The sequence below is a fragment of the Brachyhypopomus gauderio genome, unplaced genomic scaffold, assembly GCF_052324685.1.
Source record: "Brachyhypopomus gauderio isolate BG-103 unplaced genomic scaffold, BGAUD_0.2 sc110, whole genome shotgun sequence".
Lineage (NCBI taxonomy): Eukaryota > Metazoa > Chordata > Actinopteri > Gymnotiformes > Hypopomidae > Brachyhypopomus > Brachyhypopomus gauderio.
Window position 1 is genome coordinate 337,360 of NW_027506931.1, and position 25,875 is coordinate 363,234.

The following is a 25,875-nucleotide window of genomic DNA, read 5'->3' on the forward strand; positions in this document are numbered from 1 at the left end:
TAAAATAACAATAAACAGTAAACCCATACAGAGAATATATAAACAATCCACTTTGTGAAAAATACAATAAAATAAACACAGTCAATTACATGAATAAGCAATTTTAAAAATATGAGTTTTTAAAGCAGATTTAAACTCTGCGATTGAATCCAGCATCCGAATATGATAAGTTGTGAATTCCAAAGGTTAGGTGCAGCATGAGAGAAAGCCCTAGAACCCACTGTGCTCAGCTTAATGGCAGGAAGTGCCAATAAGCGTGCTGATGAAGACCGCAGAGAACGGGGTGGGGTGTATATCTGAAGGAGATCTGCTAAATAGCCAGGAGAGAGGTTATGTAGTGCCTTAAAATTTTAAACTGAATCCGCTCCAACACAGGAAGCCAGTGCAGCTGAATCAACAGAGGTGTAACATGATCAAAAGATTTTGAGCGTGTAATAATTCGTGCTGCAGAATTCTGAACTAGCTGGAGTCTGTGAATAATCTTTTTAGGAATGCCTACCAAAATTGAATTACAGTAGTTAATGCGCGATGTAACCAGAGCATTAACTAAAACCTCTGCTGAGTAAGGGTTGCCAACTCTCACGCATTGAGCGTGAGACACACGCATTTGACCGTTTTCACACGCTCTCACGCCACACTTCCGATATCTCACGCCGAAAAAAATATCCAGTTTATTTACCTCAGATCCACATATATGATTCAACACGTTACTAGTTCGCTAGCTCTGGCGCCATCCACCGGCGATATAACACTGAATCTGTGTCCATTTTACGTTCGCCACAACCCCCCCCCCCCCCCCCGCTCAACAAAATACACTCGCCACCGGCTCCAGGTTAAAATCTCACTCCAAGTATTGTGTTAAAATAGGACGTAGTCTGGAGATATTTCGCAAATGATAAAAGGCAGTCTGAGAGACCTTGCTGATATCCTCCAATAGTATACGGCGCGAGACTGGGAGACTCTCTCACCGTGGCTCTCTCATCCTGGCTGCACCGCGCTGGTGAAGTTCCGTTATAGTCTCGCGTGATAGGAATTTCTAAATAAAAGTAATAAATGCAAATTTACCGTTTCTACATAAATAACTACATATACTACTTATACCTTTACTCTTTGTATTTACGAAACATCCTACATGGCATTATAAGGATGTTTGCAAAGGATTTGAAAACTTCAATGCACATTAAACTTAATGTTTTGCAGATAAAATTCAGGTAGAAATACATGAAAACACACAAACAAAATATTTCCATTTAGAACTTTATTTTTGCAAAAGCCGCATGGCTTCCCCTCTTTAAACACTGTTCAATTTACAGTTGATTGGTATTCCCAATTTGTCAAGCATTGTTCATTGTTCCCATGCGAAGTTTACAATGCAGAGAACTTAACAGGCTATTCTTAAATGTTTTCCTCTCCATAAAGTAACTTTATGAACATATACACTGCCAATACAAGACTAGAATGTAAGATTCGTTTGTCTACAAAAACGAGGTATTTTAACTTACACTAAACGCTGGCGTCGGCCATCGTTTTGCACACGAACGAGCATGCGCGAGATCAGGAACGCGTTTGTGCCATGGCCAGGCAGCCACGCACACGCAGCCACGGGGAGGTGGTCTCTTTTCTCGAGCCGTACACACAGCCGCTACACTAACCATCGCGACAGATTCCAATCCCCCCCGCCTGAAAAAAAGCTCACGCCCACCAAACTTGAGATCTGGTCATATGAAATAAATTTTAATGATTTTTAAAGCGTATAATAACTTCAATTTTTAAAACTATAGTTTTTTTTATTTCACATCAGAATATTTTGACGGCACCCCCGATGAAGACAGACGGCACCCCAGTGTGCCGCGGCACCTTGGTTGAGAAACGCTGGTGTAGACAATGCATAGATGGTTAAATTTGACTTGTCTTCAACAAATAGGTCTATTCACAAAATCCACTCTTCAGCAAATGTATAAATCAAACAAGCAAGCATTTTAATCTGTTACACAATTATAATTTTTAAATAAATAAACGTTTTTTCTAACTTTACTTGAAGTCAATGCTTCATTTAAGAACATTTCTTCCTTTGTTACTACCGATGCTGGAGCATTTCCCCTGAGGGTTTGTACAGTATAATCTGGCAACCAACCATGTTGATGGACTTTCACCTCCAAACGGATCTAAAGAGGTTACGTTTCTTCCTGCTCGTCTGTATTTCTAGATCATTAAATGGCGATAGTTACTCGAGGTATGTATGCTCAATGGTTTTCTATATTTCTATATTTATTTAATATTTATATCATATAATTTGCTGTAAAAAGATATATTACAGATAATACCATCCTGACAGATGGCGATCCTAACGTTGTAGGCGAAGTTAATTAACTTTTCTGTGGTCCAGCATCGGTAGTGAATGTCTGACGCTTGTGTTGATGAGCTTTGATACTTTTGGTAGAGGAGCTACGTGTCATTTAGTCTTTTATCACATTGCAGCGATTTAGAAACATGGTAACGACTAAATGTTTACGGAGTGGGCAGTTTCTAAGGTCTTTACCAACATTTGCCAGTATTTTATTAGCAACATATATGTGTGCAGTTAAACTGCTCATTTGCAATTTTTTGAAAATACATGAAAATGGCACATGAATATAGCCTACAAGAAAACTTAAAAAACCCAGTTATTACAGAGTTTTTGTTAATAATCTGACATGGGCGAAATGGGTGTATGGTTTTTTGATATACCTCTGGACTAGTGACTGATTATTAAACCCATAATAAGGTGTGGGAGTGACTTGCTGATATAAAGCGCTGTGTAGACTGAACGTGGTGATACAGACTGAACACGTACAACATGCAGGGTTGATCCACACCCATCACTCAGGACTCAGTAGGAGAACACAGACGTATCCCTTTGTGAGCAGGTGATTTAACTGGGTGAACCACAGCTGTTTGTGGACAAACATCTAATTTGTGTCCAACAACTTGTGAGAATTCTTTAATCAATGTATGTCCTTACAATTTAAAAGCTAAGATTTAAATACAGATCTAAATATTGTGACTTATTTACCATTTGAATTTACTAACAATACAAATATTGTAATTCAGTTGTACATATTTTGTTATTTCAGAGGCAATGGACTATGATTCCAATTCCAGTGCTGAAGTCTTTGATCTGGACTCAGAGTGGGATTATGGAGATTCAGGTACTGACTTCACACCCAGTGTAATGTGATGGAGCTCATTTGTCACTGATGACTGGCTTGAGTTTATATGAGAAGCTGTCCAGACACTTTCAGGTTCAGTCCATCAGAAATTGTCTGTTTGAAGGTTGTGACTTTCTTGCTTATAAATGTGACACAGTCTGTAGTATTGAAGTTTAGTTTCTGGTCTGACAACAGAACAAATGTGGGTTTAGAAGGGCTTGGACTGTTTTATACATGTGGAGTTGTAGTGGCTTAAAAGCTTTTTTCCTGCACGCCAGCAAAATGAAAGCTGACAGACTGTCCTTGGAATCCACAAAGGTAACATAGTAACACACAGGTAAGGGTTAAGTTAGGGTTAGGATTAAGTTAGACTTAGGGTTAAATTAAGGTAGGGTTAGGTTTAATTAGGGTTAGAGTCAGTGCAAGTTCTCTTGTCCACTCCCCAATTAGAGTTTTGATGAGCTCCTTAAATTTGTTTAATGAATGTAATGATGCATGTAACAAACAGATCTCTAAACATAATGCACATAATACAAAGAGAATGTGTCACATTACAGCCCCAGTACGGATGTACCTGTGAGGAAGAAACTGCAGTCACTCACTCACACACACTCCTCTGTCCTACACTCCAGTCTCCTTGGCTGTAAGTCTGCTGTGATTGGCTGATCAGTGCTGTTGCAACATGTGCAGTGCAAAGATCTAACTTCAATTGTTTTATTGTTGCAATAAAAGAGACAGAAAGTAAAACAGAGAAGAAACACCAGAACATGAACACACACAATTCCCTTTAGTTCTGTGTAGAACAGGTACAACAGGTAGTGGAGACACAGTCCTGCTGTGAGTTCTGCGTGGTGGGAGATTCTCCACTCAGACACATGTAGAAACTCCAGCTACACTGTTGTTATTGGCACATTCACAGCAGCACATTATTCATGTGGTTACAAAACGACCAGACTGTGGCCTAACTAACGTGATCTGAGTGTTTAATTGTCATTTTAATTTGGCACCAGTATCCATGATCAGATCATATGGTTTTTACTTCATTTTCATTGTCAGTGTGCACTCATGTGAGAAACTGTTGCATCTAGCACAAAATATCTTATTTCATTGTCACGATCACCCCCTCCTTGCCGATGCGCTTCACACGGCATCTGTCTTCTGTTTTGATTTTACTTCCTGGTTTTCTTTTTATTTTGGTGTTCCTTGTTATGTCTGCCTTCACGCCCCATCCTTGTTACCAGCCTCCTCAATAGTGTTTTTACCTGTGTCAGGTTTCCCTATTTCCTCAGGTATTTATAGCCCATGTTTTCAGTGAACCTTTGCTGGTCATTGCATGTAGACTTTGTTTCTTAGTTCCTGCATTAAGTACTTAAGTATTCTATTGTCTTTCTGGTTGATTTACTCGTGTCTTGTATTATTAGTGGTCAGTATTTTAGTTACCCCAACATTCTGTTCAGTCCTGTCTTGTTCTTTGCTTCATGTTTGTCTAGTCATTGATGTTTTTTTAATTGTAGTTGTCTCTTTGGCTTGTGAGATGATTAAGTAATTAACTGATTGATTGTTTAATCTAGTTAATGTGTCTAGTTATTCTGGTTAATTAATCTAGTTAATAAATGTGTCTAGGTAATCTGGTTAATTAATGCATCCAGTCTCAACCACCCCTGAGTGAGCCAAGATGAAACAATCATACTGTTGAATATGTAGTGTAGATTTTCATTGTGAGTGTGAGATTTCAAGATGTAACTGTTTCCAATTACATTAGTAATAGACTATCAATCAGAATGTAGATTAGAATCTCAGCTCTGTTGGACCCTGGAGCAAACCCCCTAACCCCTAACAAACCCCCTAACCCCTAACAAACCCCCTAACCCCTAACAAACACCCTAACCCCTAACAAACCCCCTAACCCCTAACAAACCCCCTAACCCCTAACAAACCCCCTAACCCCTAACAAACACCCTAACCCCTAACAAACCCCCTAACCCCTAACAAACCCCCTAACCCCTAACAAACCCCCTAACCCCTAACAAACACCTTAATCCTCTCCGTTCCAGGGGTTCTGTATAATGACTGCTGCATTGATGTATATTACTGTATTGGACATCGCCTGTTGCCGCTATAGCTAGCGATGCGCCGCCCTCGGCGCCATTACTATGCATTGAGTCATGTCAGCAAAGCAGTGTAGTTCCTATGTGGGATGTGCATCCATCTGTCACAAAAACAGTCCTAGCGCCCTTATTTATTATCCGATTTTGATAAAATATGGCTTAAATTAAAGGTGAGAATATTGCCGATGTTGTGATATGTAAAACTTAGGTAAAATTCAATTTAGGTAAAATAAAAAAAAAGCCCTGCATAAAGCCCTTTTCTTTCACCTGGCTAAAACTAAACATGTATGTCATGTTTTTGATATTCAATCATAATTATGGTAAAAAGTTTTAAATAAATAACTTTGATAAGTTTTAATTATGATAACAGTCACATTTCTGATATTGAAAGTCAAATTTATGAGTTTATCTCTTTATTTGTCAAGTCTCCCCGTTACAGCTGTAGCTTTCATAAATTCAATATGCAATACCTTTTATATATGTTCAAGTATAATATGAGATGGCATCAGTGTGGAGGAGCATCTTTGAGCACTACATGGCTAAATGTGGGTGAAATTAATTATGAAATTATGATAGAGAAAATAATGAGTTTGAATCTGAAATTTATGACAATTTTTGTCAGATTTTTTTTCCTTCAAGTAGCAGAAAAGAGCTTACACAATTCACTTTCCCACAAATACATAGATAAATTGACATGACACAAAATATACATTTTTCAAAATCATTTATTGCAGCCACTTCTTATTGGCTACAGAATTTCATCAACTTTAATAAAATATTTATTATTATTAATATGGTCTGGAAGGTTGAAAATCTGTGGCACTGCTCCTTCTCTAACATGTGCCCTCTTCAGTGTACGGTTGATATCAGTGGGCAGTGAGCACTGCATATCCCTGCTGTAGATGACGGTCCTCTCAGACATCCACACTTTCTGACCCACAATTTGTACAGCTCATATTTTCTTTGTTTGTTGGAAAATCTGTGTAGAAAAATTGCATTTCTAAAAATAAAAAACCTGTATTAACCTGTTCATTTAAAAAATAATTATGACAAATTTAATTGACTTAAATTTTCATTTGGTTTCATTATTTATTCAGTTTGTGTGAGAGTGTATCTATAGGACATAATGCCAACTGGACTGAACATCGGTCCCAGTAACATTCTCCCCCCCCCCCCCCCCACCCCCCACACCACACACACACACACACACACACCCCACAGTAATAAAGATTTAGAGATAATTTTACTTAACATCGTATTTACAACATTATCCTAACATGATAACAATATTAATAACAATACATTGTAATTTGTTGGAACAGAAACACGGATACAATTGCGGAATGCAGTAGTTTTTATTTGTGAAGTGAATACGGAGTACTTGTACAAATGAATAACTCCGCAGAGTGTGTGAAGTGTATGAGTGCGGTGGTCGAGGTCAGGACGGTCCAAGGTCACGCCGGGTAGACATATGGCAGAAGGTACAAGAGGACTAGGCAGGGAACGAGGTCTGGAACGAGAGCAGAAGTCACGCTTGGTAAGTGACATGCCAACAATACTTCGCAACCCGGAAGTGAGAGGGGGAAGCTTAAGTAGTCGTGAATATGGGAGTTAACGAGCAGCAGGTGTATGGATTGAATTTGGGTGGTCACGTGCTGTTCCTGACACCTCACCACCGCTATTTTAAAAAAAAATAAAAATTGTTTTACTGACCTGTGAAATGTGATACCCTTTGATCTTGTGATCTTGTTGTCGTAGTTTTGACAATTTATGTCCCTCTTTGGTTTTCCTCACGTGACTGTCTGTAGATCTCATTTTTATGTCCATGCATGCTCCTCAATGCACGACTCAATGTATAGTAATGGCACCTGTGCGGCGCATGCTAAGTCACGTGATGTCCAATCCAGTAATATAGATCAATGGACTGCTGTGTGCTTTGACCGCAGCTCACAAAGATGCTGGGACATGTGAAGAGAAACACATTGTAGTGTGTATATGTATATATGACCCAAATGATTGCATTAACCTGGCCTAAATCTGGCATATTTTATCAATGTGCAAAAGTGTTTGGTTGGTAACATGGGATATGGTAATTTTATTCGTAGTTTAAAGAACAGAAGAGAAGTTTACAACCTAGCTCAACCTAGACTGGGACGTAACAAATGTTATTACAATCTTAAACATGCCTCGTGTCAAGATACACTGGTCCCAGCCAATGAGGAACATATCCACTGATACACACACCACCTTCATCACAGGCACTGCCCCATTATGAGTTTATGCCCAACACCTGTTCTCATTTATTACACAGCTCATAGTGTACAGTTCAAGACCCGCAGGTCCTGTCCAGTGCGCTGGTCATAAAAGACGGTGACTTGTATAATAGCTGAGGCGCAGTCCTTGTTCAATGTGCAGCACTGGACTGCACAACCTGTGGGCTCTTATAGGGTGCACGCTAATGAATGACAGGTGTCAATAGTTCGGTGATTAGGTCCTAGGAAGTGTTTTGGTGCTCGGGGGCGTGTGCAATGCAGGTGGGTGAATGGGTACACACAACCTCTGGTGGCCTCCCGGCCACCCCACCATGACAGCTGGTATGAAAGATTAAATGATTGGAAATGGATGTTGTGTGAAAATGCATTAAAAAAAAATTTTTTGTCAATATTGCAATATATTTTAAAGCAAAGACTTCATGCAGTTTAAGTCTCCTGCACATCTCTCTCTCTCACCACCATGACACCCCTCACCTCTCTCCTCACCACCATGACACCCCTCACCTCTCTCTCTCCTCACCACCATGACACCCCTCACCTCTCTCTCCTCACCACCACTACACCCCTCACCTCTCTCTCTCTCCTCACCACCGTTACACCCCTCACCTCTCTCTCTCTCACCACCATTACACCCCTCACCTCTCTCTCCTCACCACCATTACACCCCTCACCTCTCTCTCTCCTCACCACCATTACACCCCTCACCTCTCTGTCTCTCCTCACCACCGTTACACCCCTCACCTCTCTCTCTCTCCTCACCACCATTACACCCCTCACCTCTCTCTCTCTCCTCACCACCGTTACACCCCTCACCTCTCTCTCTCCTCACCACCATTACACCCCTCACCTCTCTCTCTCCTCACCACCATTACACCCCTCACCTCTCTCTCCTCACCACCATTACACCCCTCACCTCTCTCTCTCCTCACCACCATTACACCCCTCACCTCTCTCTCTCCTCACCACCATTACACCCCTCACCTCTCTCTCCTCACCACCATTACACCCCTTACCTCTCTCTCTCCTCACCACCGTTATACCCCTCACATCTCTCTCTCTCACCACCACTACACCCCTCACCTCTTTCTCTCTCCTCACCACCGTTACACCCCTCACCTCTCTCTCTCTCCTCACCACCATTACACCCCTCACCTCTCTCTCTCTCCTCACCACCGTTACACCCCTCACCTCTCTCTCTCCTCACCACCATTACACCCCTCACCTCTCTCTCTCCTCACCACCATTACACCCCTCACCTCTCTCTCCTCACCACCATTACACCCCTTACCTCTCTCTCTCCTCACCACCGTTATACCCCTCACATCTCTCTCTCTCACCACCATTACACCCCTCACCTCTCTCTCCTCACCACCATTACACCCCTCACCTCTCTCTCCTCACCACCATTACACCCCTCACCTCTCTCTCCTCACCACCATTACACCCCTCACCTCTCTCTCCTCACCACCACTACACCCCTCACCTCTCTCTCCTCACCACCACTACACCCCTCACCTCTTTCTCTCTCCTCACCACCGTTACACCCCTCACCTCTCTCTCTCCTCACCACTGTTACACCCCTCACCACCGTTATACCCCTCACATCTCTCTCACCACCATTACACCCCTCACTTCTCTCTCCTCACCATCATTACACCCCTCACCTCTCTCTCTCTCACCACCATTACACCCCTCACCTCTCTCTCTCATCACTACCATTACACCCCTTACCTCTCTCTCTCTCACCACCATTACACCCCTCACCTCTCTCTCTCATCACTACCATTACACCCCTTACCTCTCTCTCCTCAACACCATTATACCCCTCACCTTCAATGATCCGAGTATTGTTTGCAGTATCATATTGCTGATTAGTTTTTAAAAATGTTTATATTGCTATAAATGTTGTGTGATTATTTTTACTTGAGTTGCAGATGACACACTCTCAGATCTGAGGATTGTCCTGCTGGGGTGCAGAGATGCTGGGAAGAGTTCAGCAGGAAACACCATCCTGGGCAGAGAGGAGTTTGAGTTAAAGAGAACTGCTCAGTGTGTGAAGAGACAGGGAGAAGTAGCAGGGAGGAAGATCACTGTGGTTGAAGCTCCAGGATGGTGGAGTGATTACACTGTAGAGGAGAGCAGTGAGGTACTGAAACAGGAGATTGTGCTCAGTGTGTCTCTGTGTCCTCCAGGACCCCATGTTCTACTACTTGTTATAGATGTAGACACAACTTTTGAAGATGATGAGAGAAATGTACTAGAGGGACACATGAAACTTCTCACTGAGAGAGTCTGGAGTCACACTATAATTCTGTTCACATATGGGGACTGTCTGGGAGACACACCCATAGAGCAGCACATTGAGAGTGAAGACAGCGCCCTCCAGTGGCTTGTTGAGAAATGTGGGAACAGGTATCATGTTCTCAACAATGAGAACAGGGCTGATGACACTCAGGTCACAGAGCTGCTGGAGAAGATAGAGGAGATGGTGGCAGCAAACAGTGGCTTCAATTTTGAAATGAACATAAAGATTCTACAGGAGGTGGAAGAGAAGAAGAGAGTATCAGAAGAGAGAGGAAGAGAGAGGAAGATGAAGATACAGAAACAGAGAGATGACATCAGAGGGGTTATGGGTAAGTTTCTCTTTAATTTTTCTTATTCCATTTTTTTCTTTCCGAATCCTGAATCTTGAGCCTGGTAATAAACTTAAACTACCTGATGATCTTCGGAAGCATTTTTTTATCCTTTATTATCACAGTATTAAATCTAAACATGAATATCACTCCATTTGGGAGTTTTAATTCTGCTCAGTCATACCCCACTGCACTGAATCAGAGCTTTAGATTAGAACACCACTACCAGCTGTCTCCTGTACATGAACGCTCGCTGGTATGAAAGAATAAATGACTGGAAATGGATGTTGTGTCAAAATGATTTTTTTAGAAACTTTAGTCCTAAACAATATTTCAATATGTTTTCAAGCAAAGACTTCATACAGTTTTAGTCTCCTGCACATCTATAATCAATCAGAAGTTCCTCATAAATGAGCCCCATGCTATATTACCTCAATGATCCTGACGTAGATCATGTAACGGGACAGAAGCAGCAGGACACGGGATGATGGGACCTGCGGGTTATACAGGGGGAGAAAAAACAGGGAACAGGTGTGTGTGCAGATAAGAGGGTGTGTCAGTAGGTGGGGCACTGTGAGCAGGGGTGTGTCTTTGTGCTTTTATGTCTGGGTGTGGGAGTTTCCCCCGAGGAATTATGTAACGATCTGCTTGACGCAGAGCAGGGAGGCGGACACAAACGCTGAGGAGAGCGAGATTTATTAATCGGAATTCCATAAGCATAGTCGTAATACCGGGCAAGGGTCATATCAGGCAGGCAGTCCGAACATGAAATGTACACAGGCATGACGACACAATAAAACAAACGAGGCAGGGAACAAGAACAAGGAGTAAAACAGCGGAGAATGTAAATACCAGACGGCAGCGATGACAAGGAACAGGTTAGGACAAATGGCAGCGACGACAAGGGACATGCATGTACAAAATATCTGACAACGACATGGGAGACACAGGGACTATAAATACACAGGACTGGACTAGACACAGGTGAAGGCAATGACGACATGGGCGTGGCAGACAATGGGAAGCCAGGGTAACAGACAAGCAGGGCGGGACTAACGGGCAAGGAACAACACACGAGGGAACAGGGAAACCGGAGTGACAGCTAGGAGAGGGGGCGTAGCCCTACGTGACAAATTGGGGTCGGCCTACTGTGACAGATCAAAATTTAAATACTGAAATAGATGTTATTTACCAAATTATTTATAGATTTTGATTAGCGTATTTTCTGGACTATGGAGCGCACCTCAAAATAAGCCGCACCTACCAAGTAAAAAAAAAAATGGAAAATGTTGTATAAGCCACACCGGGCTATAAGCCGCATATATCTAGTGAACTGAATACAGTGAGTCCCCGCTTAACGACGGGTCTGGTTAACGACGGACCGGAGTTATGACCGACTTTTTTTTAGTTTCGCGCAGTGCGTGGAGGAGCAGTGGGAGCACAGTGGAGTGTTGTGTAGAGTGTTGTGTACGATAAGCTGAGGCAGCGTAGCCTCCACCGCAGCCCATCTCAGCAACGCGATCGCTCTTTCTCACGCTGTAGGCACGCACGAGAACATTGTTAGTTTTTTTTTTACTGTATTTACGATCAAAGTGTATCTAAATCTAGAGTCACGCTTAATGACGAAAACTGCTTTACGATGGACTTTTCAGTCTCTAACCCCATCATTAAGGGGGGACTCACTGTACATTTAACTGAATTGATCAGTTTCTGAACGGTGCTTGTAGCATATTATGTGCGACAGTTTTGGCTTTCAGCCAATGTTGTGTCGAATTCTGACTCCCCTTGTTTATCCGCGCATAAAGATGCTACAGATTATATTGTCGATTTATGTTTCTATGCATAAATAAGAGCTAGACTTTAATTACCCATCACAGCAAATGGCACAGCATTATCTATGTCCAAAGCCACACTCGCTCATTGGTGTTAATTATTTTAAATAAAATACACACTGGCTATACCGAAGTTCACCTCTGACCACAACTTTGCAGTATTACAGCAGTATTATGTCTAAATATCTAGTTAGGACAAAACTAGAGTGCTCAGTAAACTAAGTTATAATCACTGTAACTCCCGAATATCATCTGTAGCATCTTTATGCGTGTGCAAACGAGGGGACTCAGAATTTGGCACAACACATGTTGGTTTGAAAAAAATTCTGTCGTGCCCGCTGCTTGCATGTGCTAAATGAAATTGAGCACTTTCTTCTTTGATTTAAAACTTTGACCTACCACCTGATTCACTTTCTGCTCCGCCCCCTGACGGGTGAAAAAAAGTCTACAGAAAAGCCGTACTTCAGTATAAGCCGCATGGTTCAAATCGTGGGGAAAAAAGTAGCAGCTTATGGTCGGGAAAATACGGTATATGAGAGTAACATTTATTTGGATGTAATGAATGGCATTTTACAGACAATGCTCAGTGATATTTGAGTGAGTATTTGAATGTGAGCCATCAGACTCATTATTGTTGTAACAATGAAATATTTGTGTAACGGAGGTAAAGCAGCAGGAGGAGACGTAGGAGCTGGATCATCTTTAATATCCATAATCAAGTTGAAATGTACAGCTCACACATGAAGTTAAAAGCAAAAGGTGTTAAAGAGCGCTGCAGTTCCAGACGTGCTGTCTGCATTTTAAAAATGTGCCATATTTGTCAATTTTGATTTTCACTTCAAATGAAATTTGTCCTCTGCATTCCCTATCTGTGCAGTTAACACACACACACACAAACATCACATAGTGATCACTAGGGGGCTGTGGTGCACACACGTCAAGGGCAGTGGGCAGCCCTAACACAGCACCCAGGGAGCAGTTGTGGCACCTCAGTTATGGTCTCATGCCTGGGAATCAAACCCACAATACTCTGGTCACAAGGCAGGTTCCCTAACCACCAGACCATGACTGCCCCAAGAGACACAGACATAGACAGATAGTTGAATCTGACATGCGAAGGGAAACTCCGGACAGTCTGACTTGTGCAGGTGCTGACACCCTCTCTCTTTCTGAGCTGGAGAAATACACAGCACTGAATGATGGGACCTGCAGGGCTTTTAAGGGAGAGAACAAATGAAGAACATGTGAGCAGAGGCCGTGTCCGCAGACTGGAGATTGTGAAGGAGGGAGTGTGTGAGAGGAGGAGTGTCGGGTCTATGGCGTCTCCCCTGCACCCTAGGAGCAGCGTACCGTGACAATTTCTTTAAACCATATTGATTACTATAAAATTCTAATATTATTTTTGTAGTTTATAATATAAACCACAAGAACACTTATTCAAAAAGGGCTGGTGTGACTCAATGGTTTTCTTCTGTTTTCTGTTCTCGAGCACGTAACCTTTAGATATTTTAATGACTTTAGTAAAAGACAATACAAAACATTAGAATCTGTTCTGTAAATTGTGTGTGGTTAAGTGTTTTATTACACACAATTCTTATAAAAAATATTCCAGTTGTTTTAAATATTAACAAACAGCTAAATATTTGTGTCTTTGCTTCTATTTATTTTGCAGATGACACACACCATCTCCCAGACCTGAGGATTGTTCTGCTGGGGTGCAGAGATGCTGGGAAGAGTTCAGCAGGAAACACCATCCTGGGCAGAGAGGAGTTTGAGTTAAAGAGAACTGCTCAGTGTGTGAAGAGACAGGGAGAAGTAGCAGGGAGGATGATCACTGTGGTTGAAGCTCCAGGATGGTGGAGTGATTACACTGTAGAGCAGAGCAGTGAGATACTGAAACAGGAGATTGTGCTCAGTGTGTGTCTGTGTCCTCCAGGACCCCATGTTCTACTACTTGTTATAGATGTAGACACAACTTTTGAAGATGATGAGAGAAATGTACTAGAGGGACACATGAAACTTCTCACTGAGAGAGTCTGGAGTCACACTATAGTTTTGTTCACATATGGGGACTATCTGATAGACACACCCATAGAGCAGCACATTGAGAGTGAAGACAGCGCCCTCCAGTGGCTTGTTGAGAAATGTGGGAACAGGTATCATGTTCTCAACAATGAGAACAGGGCTGATGACACTCAGGTCACAGAGCTGCTGGAGAAGATAGAGGAGATGGTGGCAGCAAACAGTGGCTGCCATTTTGAAATGGACAAAAAGATTCTACAGGAGGTGGAAGACAGGAAGAGAGTATCAGAAGAGGGAGGAAGAGAGAGGATGATGAAGATACAGAAACAGAGAGATGACATCAGAGCAGTCATGGGCAAGTTTCTCTTTCATTGTTCTTATTCCATTTTTTTCTTTCCGAGTCCTGAATCTTGTGCCTGGTGATAAATTTAAACTACTTGATGATCTTTGGAAGCCTTTTTTTATCCTCCTAATCAGGGGTGGGTTTCCCGAAACGTTCGTAACTCTAAGTACTTCGTAACCTCGTACTTACGAGTATTCTTAAATTTACGAGTGTTTCCTGAAACTCTTCGTAACTTACATCGTTCTTATAGTTGTTAAGAATATCCGGACCCATTCGTAACTCACTAAGTACTTCTTAAATTTACGAGTGTTTCCCGAAACTCTTCGTAACTTATGTCGTTCTTATAGTCGTTCGTAAGTTAAGAATCTCCGGACCCATTCGTAACTCACTAAGTACTTCTTAACTCGAAGCTCACGTGCAGTTCTACCTCAAAAAGGATAGAGACGCAATTTCACTCGCGCAGGTTTTAATCACGGCATTACTACATTTGCGTTTATGTGTATAATTAGCCTAGTAGTCTATTTTCTTTTGAAGTAATTACATCGCATATACCACAATGTGTCAACAAAAATCAAATGTACTACTTAGAATTATTCAGCATTAGTTGATATGTTCCCAATATTTAATTAAATCTCTCCGTTCATCATCATGCAGTTAACAGCATTTCAGACTTTCACAATTAATGTATTCTTTGCAAAAAAAAGTGATACAAGTTGACCTATTAAGCTTGTTTTAACTTCACCAATAAAATGGATTGATTAATCAGAAGCACATATAAGTAACTTGGATTAAGGCTAGCAATTGTGCTTGTGTGATGAACATGGCAGCTCTTCAGAGTATTGGCTTTGAACAGAAGACATAAAAAGGGCAGTCATGGCCTAGCGGTTAGGGAACTGGTCTTGTGACCGGAGGGTCGCAGGTTCGATCCCCAGACCTGAGGCCATGACTGAGGTGCCCCTGAGCAAGGCCCTTAACCCTCAATTGCTCACTTGTATAAAAAATTAGATAAAAATGTAAGTCGCTCTGGATAAGGGCGTATGCCATAAATGTAAATGTTTAAGAAGACGACTGAAGCCATGTAGTTCGCCTGAATGCAGAATTTTGCCCTTAGCTCCACGATGCAGTTACTGACCGTCCTCTGATTTTATGCCACAGACTGTTCTGCAGACTGTTGGTGATGCCCACTGACTAAGCAAAGTTGTGTGTATATATATATCCCTAGGACTAGGGATGCATTACATGAAACCAAAATAGGTTTTCATGCAATTGTAAATATTCGTGGAGTTATTGGTGCAGTGGACGTCACTCTGGTCCCCATACACACTCCCAGCCTACATCTGCTGTAAAGGCTTCTCTTTTCTTTTCTAATTTGACCTCCACCAGTCTTAACCCTTTTCCTTTCTGAGTTCTGTCCCCTTATTTTTGACTTGACTACAGTTTTTTGTTGTTTTTTTCTGAATTTGAGGAACTTCCTCGAGCTATTGAAAACAGTAGGTTATACTTTTGTTTTTGGGTCAGTTCACTCAACAGAAAGTTTCATTTTCTCTGCTTGTTTGCCATGGTTTTGAATAACGTGTGAAAGGTTAATTGTGTGCCCTATTTATAGCCTTGATAAAAGCCTACGATCGGTCAGAATTGCAAAGGTAATAATTTATGTTCTACTCATTTTTTTCTTATACTTGAAATTTCAATACTTATTAGTTGTTAGCTTTTATGATTGTTATTTTGCCAATGATGCTTTTGCGGCGTAATTATGAAAAAATGTATGTAAATCGGTGGTTCGGTTTTCGACTAGCGGAGCATTTCCAATGCAGATGCAGAGGCGGAGTCTACTAAGAACTACTTAGACCTCGTTCGTAAATTTGGAGACTACGAAGGCTTTTGGGAAACACTCGTAAATTTGGCGTTCTTAAAGTTACGTCGTTCTTAAAGTTGTTTGTAACTTTCTAAGATCGTTCGTTATCGGGAAACCCACCCCAGAACTTTACTTAGGAAATTATCACAGTATTAAATATGAACATGATTATCACTCCATTTGGGAGTTTTAATTCTGCTCAGTCATACCCCACTGCACTGATGCAGAGCTTTAGGTTAGAATGGCACTAGCAGCTTGTAAGCTTCATATATTTGATATGCAATTTTAGTTTAGTTTCTAAGTTCAAGTCATGTGTTGTGTCTTTGTTTAAGCATGTTGGATTTGAAGTGTTTTGCCAACGTTTGGGCTTCTGTGCTTTAGACAGGAAGTGATGTCATGTAAAATAATTAATTATATTTCGGCTGAGCGATACGGTTGTTTTACCGTTGGTGACAAAAGAAAAGAAAGGAAAATAATAAGATGCCGCAATGCGTAACTCAGTGTCTGCTCTTTATTTCATAGTTTAACGTATATAGAACGCAATACGAGTCAAGAGGAAAATTAAAACTTCGATTCTACATTAAGTAAAACAACCTGGCTGCTCGGTGGAAGACGTTAGCCTGGCTAGTCAGATGAAGCTAAAGTTGTTGAGTCAATGCCAGCAAAACGTTTGCGCACCTGCGTTTGTGAGCTTTCCGACAACAAGGTTAGTCTGGTCTGAAGAAGATTACACTCTTGCGAAAGCAGCGACCGCTTTGTGTCATAGACCCAATTAAACACTTGTTGAGTTAATGGAGAAAAACAACATGGACAACGCGCATGTTTCGAGACCAAGAGCAAGAAGTTGCTCCGAGAAGGGTCTGGAAGAACAGCTTTACAGAAGCATAAACGTAAGGAGATCAAAGTTATCACATTTGACAGCTAAGACAAATAGAATTAAGGAATTTATGAAACGTGATAAAAATCAAGATGTTGTCGCAGAACTAGGGGTGTATTCAACTAAGGATTTTCATAGTCGAATCTGATTTGTCAGCTTTTCCTTTTAGTCGACTAATAGTCGAATCAGGTTTACTTTAAATTTTTTTATTTAGAGCACCTTTCAACGGGATCCCGTTCTCATTCAGGACTTTTTTCCTCTTCAAAGTAAAAACCTAAAACACTCAGATAAATGAATAAACACGGTAGGTTGGCTTTATTCAGCTTTTATTTATTTACTTATTTATTTTTTTATGAAACGTTAGAGAACATTAACCGTCAGTGCGCATATCGAACAAAAAAATTTTTTTTAATATAATATGCCTGCCTGAAAAGATAAAAAAATTGCCACACAACAGCAAAAAAATATAAGGAAAGGTTCAAGTAACGGGGTTTAAAAGCAAACAACAACAAAAAATGTTTATAGGCTTACTTGCCGAGACGACAAGACCGAAACAACAAACGGCTGAACTGTTGTTTTTTTTTCGCGCCTTACGCATTTTAAATGGTATGCCATGTTGGTTGTTGTCGTGTGAAATGAAAGACGTTGATGACATAACTTGCACTTTACTTTGTTTGATTCATCTTTATCTTTTTCAAAATACTTTTGAAGTTTTTAAGTACCCATTATAATCTCGACAGATGCTGCGTATTCTGTAGCGTGTTAAGCTCCGCTCGTTTGGATTGTGCAACTGCAGGGTGTGATTTATTAATGTGTAGTAAGGAAGACGCCTATTGTTAATGCGCAAACATCATTTAAAAATATTTATTAACAGAAATTAGGATGATTTTATTTGACAAAAGGCTATATATAACGAAAACAAAGACATTTCATGTAACAACTAATGCTTAGCTGCATCCTTGGGCACCCCCATGCAGTTAGAATGGTACATTCGAATATGACGTTCATAGTCGACTAGGGGGTATAGTCGACTATAGTCGAATCAGCGACTATTGCTGGTCACCCCTACGCAGAACACTTAATTGAGTGCAAAGGACTTTTGACTGAGTTCATAAATGCAAATGAAGAAGTTTTGTTGTTTTTGCCTGATGACGAAAAAGAATGTGACCAGTCATTCTGGTTCAAGTCTAAGAAGAACAGTATATGTAGCTTCATTACTGAGGTTGAGATATGGATTAGTAAGAGAAAGCAAGATGAAGTTGCTGTTGGTCCAGATGACAGTGTGTCTGTTACTGGAGCACAGCCAATAAAGAAGTCCGGGTCGTGTGTTAGCCGATCAATTGCCAGTAGTGGTTCATCAAGGTCATCCAGAGTCTCGTCTGCTTCATCTGTGAAGCAAAGGGAACAAGCAAAACGGGCAGCTCTGCTTGCCCGTGCTGCTCTTTTGAAACAAAGACAAGAATTAGACATTGAAATCTGCAAATTGAAAGCTAGGAGAGAGCAACTTGAGATTGATATGGCCATTGCTGCTTCCACAGCCAAGATTAAAGTGTTTGAGGACTGTGAATATGAAGGCTGCACTAACCCTACTGTTGCTCGTCCTGTGGGAAGTCTGTTAGGAAATCACTGAACAGACAACTGGGAACCAAATGTAAGTATTGAACACATCTCGAACACACGTAACCGTGTAGTTGAATATAGAAGTGACATGAGAGAAAATGAGCACAATGGTTATGTAGTCGACTTGGGCGAAGTCATGATGAAGCAAATACCATTACCGAGATGTTGGTTACGCAACATAAACTGGCACATCTGCCACCAAGAGACGTTCCAATTTTTAGTGGGGATCCTCTTGAGTACCAACCCTTTATGAGAGCTTTCGATCACACAATTCATGAGAAATCAGATAGTAATAGTGATCGACTATATTACCTTGAACAATTCACCAGAGGTGGTCCAAGAGATCTGATCAGAAGTTGCCAGCATATGAGTCCCCAGCAAGGATACGATGAAGCAAGAAAATTGTTAGACTACCACTATGGTAATGAACTAACGATTGCGACAGCATACATGAATAAAGCCTTTAACTGGCCACACATTAAACAAGACGATGTCAAATCTCTTCATAGCTATTCTCTCTTTCTAACTGGTTGCAACAATGCAATGCAAGACATCAGCCAGCTCCAGGACATAGAGCATCAAACGAATCTCAGAACTGTTGTCTCCAAGTTGCCCTACAAGTTAAGAGAAATGTGGAGAGTTGCTGCCTACGACATACAAGAGAAATATGGAAGAAGAGCAAAATTTGCTGACCTTACTAGTTTCATAAATAGGCAAGCTAGAATTGCAAGTGATCCCGTGTTTGGGAATATTAAGGATTCTGAAGACAAGTCTAACCCTAACGTGGGCACGAGGATGAGTAGGACATCCAGGCCAAAAGGAAGTAACTTTGCCACATCTGTAGTACCTACTTCAAATGAGCATTCTTTCAAAAAGGAAAAGGTTTCTACTCACGAAGCGTGTTGAGTGTTTCAGAAGTCATGCTTATTCTGTGAAAGTCTGCATATGCTAGCTGATTGCAGCGAGATCAGAAGTCAACCACATAAAGAGAAATTGGACTTTCAGAAAGGAAAAGGATTGTGCTTTGCCTGTTTGACACGAGGGCATTTAAGTAAAGACTGCAAAAAACAAGCTTCCTGTGAGCTTTGCTTCAAAAGACATCCCACCATGCTTCATGTGCAGCAGGAAAACGAGAATAAGCAAGAAAGTAGTAGTCAAAGCACCAGTGAGTCATCACATGTGTCAGTAACTTGTGGGTAACTTGTGGTGCTACTGGGGCCGGAAAGGACTGCCGTGTTCTGTCAATTGTGCCTGTTTGTGTTAAGTGCAAGAAAGGCAACAAACTGATGGAGACCTATGCGTTCATAGATAATGGAAGTCAAGCTGCATTCTGCTCTAATCTACATTCTGGGCAGCACGGTGGCTTGGTGGTTAGCACGTTTGCCTCTCAGCACTGGGGTCTTGGGTTCAAGTGCCTATCTGAGTGGAGTTTCCATGTTCTCCTTGTGTTTGCGTGGGTTTCCTCCGGGATCTCCGGTTTCCTTCCACAGTCCAAAAACATGGAGGTTAGGTAAATTGGCAGTCCCTGACAAATTCTCCCTGAGTGTGTGTCTGTGTCTCTATGTTCAATAAAAAGTAGTGTCTGAGTGTGTCTGTGTGTATGCCCAGTGGTAGATGGTGCTCTGCCACTAGGGTCTGTCCTCTCTCCCCTTCCTGCACCCCATTCAGTCCCCCAGGGGGCTGTGGATCCCGGTAGAGAGTACGCTGTGCGCAATTGGCTGCCGCTTCTCACCGGTGTTTGTGTGATTGGTTGTCTGTGACTTGTACCTGTGTTAAATTGTAAAGCGCCTTGGGAATTTGGAAAGGTGCTATACAAATCGAACATTCATTCATTCATTCACTCTGAGAAGTTAATGAGACAGCGTGGTGTAGAGGGTCAGAAAACTCAAATATTGCTACGTACAATGGGTCAATAAAAATTAGTACTAAGTTATCATGTGTCAGGACTAGAGGTGTGTGGTTTAAATCAGATTATTTACATTGACCTCCCTGATGTTTATACCCACTCTGACATCCCGGTGTCCAAAGTATGGTTACATCTGCATGTAATCAAGCTTCCTCACATAGATGCAGATATTGGACTTTTGATAGGCTGTGACGTCCATAAAGCTATGGAACCATGGGACATTGTTCACAGCAAAGATATTGGTCTGTATGCAGTGTGAGCCATATTGGGATGGGTTATCAATGGTCCCCTCCAGGAAAATCTCTGCATGGGTGAAGCAGGTAATATTGTGAGTGCTTCTGTAAATCACATTGCTGTTGCTACTGTTGAGGACTTGCTAATACAGCAGTTTAACCATGACTTCCCAGAGAAGGCCAGTGAAGAAAAGCATGAAATGTCAAGAGAAGACATTCAGTTCATGGAGTCTGTCAATAAAACAGTGAAGAAGGTTGATGGACATTATACTATTGGCCTCCCATTCATAAACACGACCATTCAGTTTCCAAACAATTGCAGCTTAGTTGCCCAAAGAGCAGAGAACTTAAAAAGGAAACTTCTCAAGAAGTTTTGACACGCTTCAGACATGATTATGTTGCCCTAATGTCAGATATAGAGGCTATGTACCACCAAGTGAAGTGGCACCAGCTGCAGTTCATGCAGTTATGAACAAATTTTATGTTGATGATTGTCTCCTGTCTGTGTCAGATGAAGGTCAGTCATGTGAGATGGTCAGAGACTTAACTGCCGTCTGTGAAAGTGGAGGATTCCATTTGACGAAATGGATGAGCAACAACAGATATGTTCTCAGTTCAGTTCCTGAAGCTGAAAGAGCAAAAGAAGTTAAAGAGTTGGATCTCAGCCATGATGTGTTACCTGATGAGAGGGTTCTAGGGGTCAACTGGTGCGCTGAACTAGATGTGTTCAAGGTCAGAATCAACGCAAGACACATTCCACAAACAAGAAGTGGTCTCCTCTTTCGTTAGTGCCATATATGACCCCTTGGGCTTTCTCTCTCCTGTCGTCCTTCAAGCCAAAATCATGTTGCAAGAGCTATGTGGCAGAAAATGCTCCTGGGATCAGGACATTCCTCCCGACATGACGCCAAAGATGCAAAGATGGCTTTCGGATCTTACAAAGTTCCATCACTTTACAGTAAGTAGATGCCTCAAACCAACGGGTTTTGGAAAAATCCTACTGGCACAACTGCACCACTTCGCAGATGCAAGCGAAAAAGGGATATGGAGTCGTGACCTATCTCCGGATAGTTAACAGCAGTGTAGTAACACACTGCTCCTTCATCATTGGCAAGTCCAGAGTCTCACCATTGAAACAAACAACTATTCCAAGACTGGAGTTGACTGCAGCTGCTGTTGCAGTGAAAATAGACAAGCTTATGAGACAAGAGCTGCAGATGCCGCTGGAAGAGTCTGTGTTTTGGTCGGACAGTACTACAGTGTTGAAGTACATTTCCAGTGAGAATATCAGATTTAAAACATTCGTGGCAAACAGAGTATCAGAGACAACACAGAACCAAGTCAGTGGATGTATGTTAACTCAGATTTGAATCCTGCTGACCATGCATCCAGAGGAATGAACACAGATGCTTTCCTACAGTGTCACGACTGGATTACTGGATCAAAGTTCCTAATAAAGAACAAAGAACACTGGCCAGTGTCACCGGATATGAAAGAGACTTTGACAGGTGATATTGAAGTTAAAACTACAATCTGTACAAATGTTACTGAGGTGATTGAAGATATTCTTATCAAATTCGTCGGTCACTATTCAGAGTGGTTTAGGTTAAAAAGAGCAGTTTCTTGGATGTTGAAATTTAAGCAGTTGCTCCATCACCTGAGCCAACATCGCAAGCGTCTGATGTCGCAAACAAAGGATCTCTCAAGTCAAAAGGGGAAAACTGACATGGTTGAAAAACAAATGCAGCTATTCAGATCAAATCTCGAGGGATCGTTGCTAACTGCTGCAGATGTTGAAGAAGGAGAAACTGTGATCATCAAACTTTGTCAAGGTCAAAGTATTAATGATGAGATTACAAGTCTTCAAAGGGGTGACAGGCTGAAAAGAAGCAATCACATTGTCAAACATGATCATCGTGTTTCCACGTTGATAGACACATACATCACGAGACTGGACACAGTGGAAGAAACCAGAGGTGGGACCAAGTCAGTGTTTTGCAAGTCTCAAGTAAGTCCAAGTCTTTATCCTCAAGTCCCGAGTCAAGTCTCAAGCAAAGACAGTCAAGTCAAGTCAAGTCTCGAGTCAAGACAGGCAACAGTCAAGTCAAGTCCCAAGTCTGAAACTTGGAATTTCAAGTCCTTTCGGGTCTTTTTTTTTTTAACCAATGTTGCAGGTATATTTTAAATGTAAATAATAAACATGTGTTCTTTTTTAAATCTGTATTCTCCTCAAATCTTGATAAAACATGTGCATCTGAAAACAAAGTATAAAAAAAAATTTAATTACACCTCTTTATTGCACAGTTCAATTTGTTAAAATTAGCTGCAAAAATATTCATACTTTAAACTACAATTTTCCAGAAATAAATATTCTGTGAAAAAGTCATAAGTAGAACTCCATGTTCAAATAAAAAGTACTGATATTTTCACAGTACAATACAAAGAACGATAACAGCATTTTTCCCTCTCTTCTCTTATCTGGTTTCTTGGAGAACATGTGTGTCCATGTGTGAGTGACACAAGACAAACAAATATAAGAACTGAACAATTAACAGGAATCAGGAATGCAACTTTAAACATTTCAGTAAACTATTCTGCATTGCATTTGCAAAAGACCAAACTGGCCAAAAGTCTGTATGTCATTTGTGCACGATGAGGCCGTAGAATGATGTCCCCATAGCTGAAAACTCACTTCACTTTTGTCAATATATTTGTTTCTCGACGTAGATGTCTTCAAATACACAATCCATGCTGAGATAGAACTGGATGATGGTGACAGAGAGAGGCTCTCTTCCCCGAGTTCAGATACAGAACCCAGGGTTGCCAACTCTCACGCATTGAGCGTGAGACACACGCATTTGACCGTCTTCACACACTCTCACGCCACACATCCGATTTCTCGTGCCGAAAAAAAAATCTAGTTTATTTACCTCTGATCCTTATCTATGATTCAATGAGTTACTAGTTTGCTCTGGCACAAACCACTGGCGATCGATCGATCGCGATATAATACTTAACTTGTGTCCATTTTACACCCCGCCTGGTAACAATTCACGTTCGCTGACCCCCCCATTTGATTGGTTGGGCTGCAGCTCATGCACACACACACACACACACACACACACACACAAAACGTACAGAGTGTGGAAAAGCAGAGGACCGGTCTGCGTCAGAAGGACGGAAATGAAATGAATGGGGCGCACTTTATAAATAATAATATGCGTTTTAAAATTTAGATTTGGGGTAAAAAAAATCAAGTCTTTGCAAGTAAACAGGTTCAAGTCCAATTCAAGTCCCAAGTTATTGGTGTAAAAGTCCAAGTCAAGTCTAAGTCTCTGAATATTTTTTCAAGTCAAGTCAAAAGTCTTAATATTAATGACTCGAGCCTGACTCGAGTCCAAGACATGTGACTCGAGTCCCCACCTCTGAAAGAAACTACACATTATCACGTCTGAGAGAAAGGTTTTGGATTCTGCAGGCTGACTCAGTCTCCAGAAAGGTACAATCTAAGTGTGTGGTGTGCAAAAGAAGCTCAGCAAAAGCTGGAGAGCAAAGAATGGCTAATTTACCACCAGATCGCTTGACACCCGACAAGCCTCCATTTACAAATGTGGGGGTGGATTATTTCGGGCCTTTTGAAGTGAAGCAGGGACGGAGTACAGTCAAGCGGTATGATGTGTTGTTCACATGTCTCTCTATTAGAGCCATACACATAGAAGTTGCTCATTCACTTGAAACAGACTCCTGTATAAATGCATTCAGAAGATTTGTTGCACGAAGAGGCCTGGGGCCTCATGTACAAAGACTTGCGTGGATTTCTTACTAAAGATTGGCTTACGTACAAGTCCAGAAAATGGCGTACGCATAAAAAAATCCGGATGTATCAAACCGTGCGTACGCCGGAATCCACGCACATTTCTTTTGTACATCCCAATCAACGTGGAATTGAGCGCACACGGTGACACGCCCCCCTATAAATATGCAAATTCATTTAAATTTGCCCTGTACCGGAGAAGTTTGCTCTCTGATCTATCACAAACCATGTCTAAACGGGGAAAAAAGATGAACTTCACCGAATGTGAAAGTGGAGATGCTCCTGAATGAGGTAGAGGTGCGGAAAAAATGTTTGTTTGGCACGTTGTGGCATTACTGCAAAGCGCAAAAGGTCTGAGTGGGACAGCGTGTGTGAAGCTTTAAATATTGTGGGGTCAGAACAATGGACACTGGCAGAATAATATAATGCAGCTAAAAAATATCAGTGATGCGCTCACAACCATCAGCAACTCAATAAAAGAATTGGTTAAAATTTGCGCTGCGCATTAATTTGTCCTGGCTCTGGGTTCGCTGGGTGCTCCACCACCTCTAACAATGGCACGGCATACCTGTGCGCAACATTGTGCAGGACCTCACATGTCCTCACAATACGACACACCTTCTCTGGCCGATACACGAGCATCCCCCGGTCCTGTCCAGCCAGCGCCACCGGCTTTTCAGCTGCCCAATCACCCTCTCCATGACTGACCGGGTGTGAGAATTGAGAGAATTGTATCTCCGCTCCCGGTCAATCTGTGGATTACATCAGCCATGTCTTGAGCTCGTAGCTGCTGTTTCCTAAGTAATTTAACAATTACCCATGTTTAAAATGAATTATTCTAAGCTGGAAATGTCAAATGCTTTTATTTAAATGCTTAAATTTTGTTGCTTACCAAGAAGCCACCCGTCACGCACTCTGCCAGCTTGTAATCTAATCCCAACCATGCTGTTTGTAAGGATGTATGAATCATTGGGTTGATCCAGGCCAACGTGCCACTACATTAGTAAGGCACATTTTTGCATCACAGATTATTTGTTCGTTTATGGAATTAAAGTGCTTTCTATTCACATAAGCAAATTCCTCCTCAGATGGTGCCTTTATAGAAATGTGTGTGCATTTCTGTGTCGATCGCTCTGATTATATTAGGGAAACCGGCTATCGCTGCAAATCG

General features: G+C 41.5%; 1 protein-coding gene across 1 annotated transcript in view; it reads left to right on the top strand.

Moving 5' to 3' along the window:
• The first annotated feature begins 3,118 nt into the window (after positions 1-3,118).
• Positions 3,119-25,875, top strand: part of LOC143497414 (GTPase IMAP family member 8-like) — a 39,679-nt gene continuing 16,922 nt past the window's right edge. Inside the window, exons 1-3 of the mRNA XM_076993346.1 lie at positions 3,119-3,188; positions 9,504-10,202; positions 13,707-14,411. Of these exons, the coding sequence (XP_076849461.1) occupies positions 3,119-3,188; positions 9,504-10,202; positions 13,707-14,411 (1,474 nt within the window). The remainder of the gene's footprint in view (positions 3,189-9,503; positions 10,203-13,706; positions 14,412-25,875) is intronic.